This window comes from Temnothorax curvispinosus, unplaced genomic scaffold (assembly GCF_003070985.1).
Source record: "Temnothorax curvispinosus isolate PA1 unplaced genomic scaffold, ASM307098v1 QBEX01012734.1, whole genome shotgun sequence".
Lineage (NCBI taxonomy): Eukaryota > Metazoa > Arthropoda > Insecta > Hymenoptera > Formicidae > Temnothorax > Temnothorax curvispinosus.
Window position 1 is genome coordinate 1 of NW_020222514.1, and position 7390 is coordinate 7390.

At 37.1% G+C, this 7390-nt stretch overlaps 2 protein-coding genes across 3 annotated transcripts; both read left to right on the forward strand.

Moving 5' to 3' along the window:
* Positions 1-568: 568 nt before the first annotated feature.
* Positions 569-3890, forward strand: LOC112462767 (bone morphogenetic protein receptor type-1B). The gene is made up of 3 exons (XM_025028749.1): positions 569-1713; positions 1814-2129; positions 2219-3890. Exons 1-3 carry the CDS (start codon positions 650-652, stop codon positions 2348-2350), a joined length of 1512 nt encoding a protein of 503 aa, XP_024884517.1. The 5' UTR covers positions 569-649; the 3' UTR covers positions 2351-3890.
* A 1080-nt stretch (positions 3891-4970) lies between these two features.
* LOC112462764 lies at positions 4971-7007 on the forward strand. 2 transcript variants are annotated; one of them, XM_025028744.1, is made up of 2 exons: positions 4971-5245; positions 5427-7007. In XM_025028744.1, the coding sequence occupies exon 2, from the start codon at positions 5519-5521 to the stop codon at positions 6455-6457; it is 939 nt and encodes a 312-aa protein (XP_024884512.1). In that variant the 5' UTR covers positions 4971-5245; positions 5427-5518; the 3' UTR covers positions 6458-7007. The 2 variants fall into 2 exon arrangements, with proteins under 2 accessions (XP_024884512.1, XP_024884514.1); XM_025028746.1 differs by having other exon boundaries at positions 5431-7007.
* The last annotated feature ends 383 nt before the right edge of the window (positions 7008-7390 follow it).

The following is a 7390-nucleotide window of genomic DNA, read 5'->3' on the forward strand; positions in this document are numbered from 1 at the left end:
CTACAGTATATATACACTTTGTCACGCAGCATTTCTATATACATATAATTTACTGATTTTAAAATCTAATTCATTGTTTCAAGATTCTGCCCCTAATTCTATTATCTTGTTTTCTTTTACTGATGATCCGACATAGTGATATTTTTTAATATATGATGCTGATATATGGTGCTCTCTTTTATGCTTGCGCGAAATTTAGGAACGACGAAGACTATCAGTCCTCGATGGTTTATATCAACTTGCGAGCGGAAACGCTTATGAAAGATATCCCCGATTCCCGAGTCGGGACGCACCTACCACTCCTTTCTCTTTGTGGTGGTGCACGCCTCTCCGTGGGACGCGACGACGGTCGTTCGCCCACACGACACATCTCATGACTTGTCAAACAACCTCTCGAATCCGTTCAACTCCTCGCCTATATATATATAGTCTCGCCTCTCTTCGTATCGATTATCATTAAGTTATTTACCGTACCTCGCGTAACGCATCGTTCACCCAATTTCATAGCGACGTATCTCGCACTTTGCCACTCTTGGCTCGCTTATGAACAAGTATTAATCTCAGGAGGAATCACATGCGTGATCTAAAAATAAAATGTTTGAATGACTGAATACGATTAATATTAGAGTCTTGCGTATTTCTTCTATGTATGCTATATTATTTCATTCACATCACGGTGTCTAATAATATCGTACCTCTTGCAGCGTTGGGCATTATTTGCTACTGCGACGGACATTGCCCGGACGACAGGCAAAATGGGACCTGCGAATTACGAGCTGGAGGCCAGTGTTTCAGCGCTGTGGAAGAGGTGTGGGAGCCCGAGTTGGGAGAATTCGTCCCCGAATGGTCGTTCGGTTGCTTGCCGCCCGCCGAGGGAGGCTTCATGCAGTGCAAGGGAAATCAAGTTCCTCATTTACGAGAGAAGAGCATAACGTGCTGTAACAGTACATCTCTGTGCAACAAAGATCAATTTCCCGAAATAACTTACAAATCCCGTCCTACCGCGGATACCAATCCGATGGTCATCGGATCGGGAGCGCCGCTAATCATCTTGGCAGTAGCGCTATCAGCGGTTTTCGTCATCGTCTCGATAGCGATAGGAATCTTGTATCACAAATGCCGGAAGAAAGAGCGAGATCCGTGCCTGGTGCCGTCACAAGGAACCCTCAGGGATTTCATAGATCAGAGCAGTGGATCGGGCTCAGGATTGCCGCTTTTAGTACAACAGACGATCGCGAAACAATTAGCCATGTCGCAGTGCGTGGGAAAGGGACGTTACGGCGAGGTATGGCTTGCTAGATGGCGAGGCGGTGAAAAAGTGGCGGTGAAGGTTTTCTTCACGTTAGAGGAGGCGTCTTGGTTCAGAGAAACGGAGATCTATCAAACCGTCCTCATGAGACATGATAATATCCTGGGCTTCATTGCCGCCGATATCAAAGGAACTGGCTCTTGGACTCAGATGTTGTTGATCACGGATTATCACGAGAGAGGTTCATTGCACGATTACCTGCAAACAACTGTACTAGATCATCAAGCCTTACTAGCGATCTGTTCGTCGATCGCGTCTGGTATCGCGCACCTACACACAGAGATCTTCGGTACACAAGGGAAACCCGCAATAGCTCACAGAGATATTAAGAGCAGAAATATTTTAGTTAAGAGAAATGGGGAATGTGCCATAGCTGACTTTGGGTTGGCCGTTCGCTACATCAGGTACGTAAGCATTTAATGCTTAAAGTCTAGAGATACATCTTTCGCCATTAGTATTCCTCTTAGAATGTAAATTGAGAGTGAGAAATTTATCTTTTTACAGCGAGAGCGGAGAGATTGACATCGCGCCAAATACTCGAGTGGGTACACGTCGTTACATGGCACCGGAAGTGTTAGACGAGACCCTGAACACGTCCTCCTTTGACGCGTTCAAAATGGCAGATATGTATTCCATCGGTCTCGTGTTTTGGGAAGCGTGCAGAAGGTGCGTGACAGGTGGTAAGAATTCTATGGTGGAGCCTTACGCCTTGCCTTATCACGATGTCGTACCAAACGACCCGGGCTTCGAAGACATGCGCTTGGTAGTCTGCGTGAAACGATTGCGTCCAGTTATTCCAACGAGATGGGATAACGATTCGGTAAGAAAAACACTTTTCTAAGAAAAGTAAATTTCTAATTTAACTATTCCATCTTTATAAATCGAATAACGAATCTCTTTTCCTCGCAGGTCCTATATGCGTTAAGCAAAATGATGTCGGAATGTTGGCATCCGAATCCACCAGTTCGCTTAACTGCTCTTCGCGTTAAAAAGACACTATCGAAACTACATGTTGATAACATCAGTATCAAGATCGTGTAGTGCTTGACGTGATTATGAGAAACTGACTCTTCTTCTAGTTAAACAAACAACTTCCTACTCCTGTAAATAAGCCCTTAGTGACACTAGAATTGTTGACTGCAGCCTGAAGACTGATGATTAAAGTTTATAAGTATAAGAAGGAGAGAGAAAGAAAATGTGAATGAATGTATGCAAGAAATGAATGATCAATTGTAGAAGATAAGCGACATGTATATATTGTATATAGAGAAAAAGATAGAGATAGAGAGAGATATTCGTATATAAAAGCGTTTCTGATTCCTTTATCTTTCATTGAAGAAAAATTATTTTCGTTGAAGATATAAATTTTCAAAGAAAAGGTAAACGCGGAAGATTTTGAACATTTTGTGTATAAATTTTCTTTTATATTTATGTGAAACGTATCAAAGTTGGGGATGATTTTGGTACGCTTCACCATGTTGAACCTCGTTGACTATGTAATCAGCGAAGGGTATTCTATTTGAAGATAGAAATGAAATAGTGGTCATATAATTATATAAAAGAAAATGTATACACTACTTTTGACCTTACAGCCGCGTAAAACGAATTCAGCGTGTGAAAATATCGCATATTCGACATGTAACAAATCATATAAAATGTATTTCCGCATAAAATGCATTTCGCATTTGCGTCACGTCACTCCGTTCGGAATTTGAAAGTATGTGTAACGTGCCTAATGAAATATTGTATAAACTAAGTTAATGCTACTTTGCGGCCTATGTCACACGTGCCGAGAGAGATTTCTCTTTCAAGTACCTCAAAATATATTTATTATTGAAGATTAGCTTCATAATATACGCGTTGCGCATATGCGTGAAATTTGCATGGAGCAGAAATTTCGCGCGTTAACGCACGGTCATAAATTATTAATGTACGATTACAATTTATGATTATTGCGCGTAATCTCGTGAAATAATTAAATATTGAGGATTGAGAAGATTTTTCTATCTCATAATGCAAAAATTTTACACATTAATTGGCGATTGCAAATTATGCGCAAGGTTATATTATTATTTGTACAATTTTGTAACTTATATCTCTAACTTGTACAAATGGAATATATAATCCATTCGAAATACTAGTTTGGGTATATACATGATCGGTCGTCGATCATCCCAAGATGTTTTCATTACGCTGCCGATGTAGATTTTATGCTTTTGTACAGAGAAAGTGACTAGAAAAGAGGAGAAATTGTGAAAAAGTTAACAATTATATAATGCAATAACAGTGTATAATGATGTAATGTTATTTTAGAAGGCAATGTAATCTTCCATATCCCTTCGAACTTATATAGCATTTACTGATCGAAATCGTTAATCAATCAAAAGATTTTTTATGTAAATTAAAAGATTGTAAAACTAGGTTCTCTTCCTCTTTTATAAGTGTTTTCAAAAGTTTTTTTTTCTCATCAAGTTGAAGATTGTTATGTTATGTATGAAACTTTTGCATGTAATTAAACAGAAAAAGAAAATTGTAGGTGATTGTTAATTGATTGAAGACAATGAAATTTATATTAAAAAGTATTTATACTAAAAGTATTAAATATGCATTTTTTTATAGATGTATTCACCGCGTCATTGTGTTCGATGTGCAGAATATAAAAATAAGTGAACAAAATGAACAGAAACGTATAAAGAATATAGGTGCTATATGTTTTTAATAAATTTAATTAAGGATGTTGTTTTTAAAAAAAGAATTGCAAATGTAGAGAACAAAAATGCAGCAGTAAAAATCATTAGATATAAATTACTAGCAGATATTTTAGATAGAAGATTGATGATTACATTTCAACAATCTCTGAGTAACTTTGTAAAAATATGTTTATAAAACCTGGCGGAATATGAAGGATTATCGAAATATAGCTAACGCCGAATCTAAAAATATCGAGATAATCATGATATGTAAGATATATTAGGTAAGGTTTATTTGCTTCGAGCCATTCCCCTATGTTTCTTATTCTGTATTCTAATATTTTAATAATATCGTATTATATGTCGTTTATTGACACAAGAAATCTCTGAACCCTGTAGAATATACGAAAAAAAAAAAATGTAAAAACGTGAACGCACCATATTGGCTGGGTTTGGGGAGCGCGCTTTTAGCGCTATGAGCGTGCTCTGTCCTTGTTCAACTTTCAGTAAGTAACAGAGACAGAATGGTCGCGTTCAGCAGACCAAGCCGCTCAGTAGCAGTCGAACATGATTGGTCTTTACTTTTAGAACCAACCAATCAACGCAAAGTGTTGATAAGACGAACTCAACAGTTGTGTCTGCTGAACGCGCCCAATGACGTTGTCAGCGCTAATAGCGTCTCCCCGAACGCAGCCATTGTCCAACATGAACGACGACGGATACGCGCCTCATTGGCCTGGTCGGCCATTATCACAGGATCTGAATAGGCCATAAACATCCTATTGGCCCGAATCCTAATGAAACTGCTACTTTTCTGTAAGAGCTGCAAGTTGATTGGCTTAAATCGAAACTTGGACACAGTTCTTGCATCGTGGACACCGGGCTTTAGGGCTTAAAACACCTATTGTAGATGGGCACTAAAGGCGTCTAAAGGGCCATCTACAATGAGTCGCAGGCGTAAAAAACGTTTTCGCGTCTTGTGTGTAGGAGCCAATACGTCGTTGACACGCTGTCACTAACCGGCCTTCTTTTTTTTGAAGGGGGTTTCCCTCGCGCGAGGGGAAAAACAATACTCTCAAATCTATCTTCCACTGTCTTCCACTAACCGGTCGAGAAAAGGTTAACTTCTATAGGTTCTATAATTACGATACATACAGAAGTGATATAGCCTGCTATTGGAATTCGGAACACAAAAACTTCCGTTTCAAGCAAACACAGCGACGCACCGACGCATGAAAAAATAGAGGTCAGAGCATAACACATTATGGAGCTTTCGGAATGGATTTCGATTGGAATTATTCCGTTTTCCTTAGAAACACAATAGAAATTTAGGAAATAGCTGAACAATTTCAGCCGAAATCGACCCATTCCAAAAAATTCCACAATATGTGTCCTGCACTACTAAAATAATAAAATTACTTTTTTAGAAAGACAGCTTGGTTGAAACGACACTTCGATTTCTGCACATTGTGGCTTTATCACTTACATTGCAACCAAGTGTAATACCTTAAAGAAGAGGATGGCCCATGGAAGAGATAGATCGTTGGCTGACAGTGTGAAGAACATGTCTCCAGCTGATATTGAAGATATACAGATGAAAGTTTATAACTGTATGTTGGAGGAAATGCCCTTTTTAAAGGCTTTACAAGAAATTGTAAAGTATCAAGGCTTTGATCCAAAAGTAATGATCACATTGCTTTTAAAATCACATGAGAGAATGAACGAACACATCAGAGCACATCCAGAAGCTATTGACGTGGTCTCAGAAGAGATAAAAGTAAATGGTAAAACCGAATCTTTCGAATTCAACAGCAATATGTCTTTCACTTCAGATATAGAGTTCATCTGCCTAACGTTTCTCACCAGAGGAGAGACATTTAAAAATATTAGCAAAAAGAGCATCACCCAATGCATGAAAATTCTTAAAACAAAGTACAACATAAATACTGCAAAAAGAAGACCAGGCACATCTTTAGATAACAAAGTTGTAACCATCCGCAGAATTGCAGCTTCATTCCCTATAGTGACAGTGGGACTTTTCCATAAAGGCTATGGTAAATCTATTGTGGATCCAACAATTCTATTTCCTAACATTGATCTACCCAGAGCAGTTTATTCTCCTATGATCGCTTCTGCTATTCCAAAATCTGAAGATGCTCCACTGGCCATACTTTTAGCCATTGCAGTTAAGACCGACGACATATTGCATCAAACAGATGCAAGGAGCAATTTGCAGACGCAGCTCAGAGGTCTTAAGGTTCAAATATATCATTCAAATGCTGAAACAGAGTCGGTAAAAATTGAAAGTTGTATCAGTTGGGGGTTGTTGGTAATGGCCGCCGATGGAAAACACACATATATTAATGCAATTGTGGATTCTCGTCAAAGAGCGAAAGAAATAATCAAGGAATTGCGACCTACTGATCCTGCTCTGAACAATATCTTGTCTCAAATTTAATACTAATTGACCAATGACTGATCCCAAAATCCATATTATGCTATGGATTTTTGCAACTCAATAGTTTATTACCTATTGCGAATGGGGAATGGACGGTATATTCCAGTTTTATGTAATTCGACCTAAAATAATTTTTACCAATATCATATATGCATAGCAACATATGGCGAATTATTTTAATATCAAAATTGTATGAGGTCTATTCGTGTTGTCTGTACTTTTTGCTTACAATCTTCGTTTTTTCTTTCTCTCACGCTTAATATCTATATATTTCGTTTTAAGTGCAGTAATTTTTGAGAATTTAAGTAATACGAACAAATCTATTATTTTAATGGCATCTCAGTAATGTAAGTAATTTATCAAGATTCTATTTTGTTTATTTTAACACTAGTCTAAGCTAGATCAAGGTGTTATAAGATAAATGTTTGAAACAAGGGTGTTTTTATAAGCACCTGCCAATAAGAACAAATTTTGTATTGATTTTGTTATTAAATCTTAATTCTATTTTGTAATTGGATAAGATGGAATGCATTTGTGTTGACGTTTAATAATTAAAAAATATATATTGATATTATAACACATACAGCTTTTCTTTCATTAATTCCTAGTACTTATACTTAATAAAAAATAAGCTTATCCATTGTTTTTAATATCTCGGTCACTTTTTCAATTGATTTTGACTTAACAAATTGTATATAAATTCTTTTATTAATTTCTAAGTATTGTTTCCTAAGTATTACTTATACTTTATAAAAGATAAACTTATTCATTGTTTTTAATTTCGGTCACTTTTTAAATTGATTTTGACTTAACAAACTGTGTATAAATTATATAACTATATAATATAAATTATTGTCAAATTGGAATAGATTCATGAAAACTAGTGCAAAACACTATGTTGCGCACTGAGTGCGCTTTTATTGTTCCAATGTG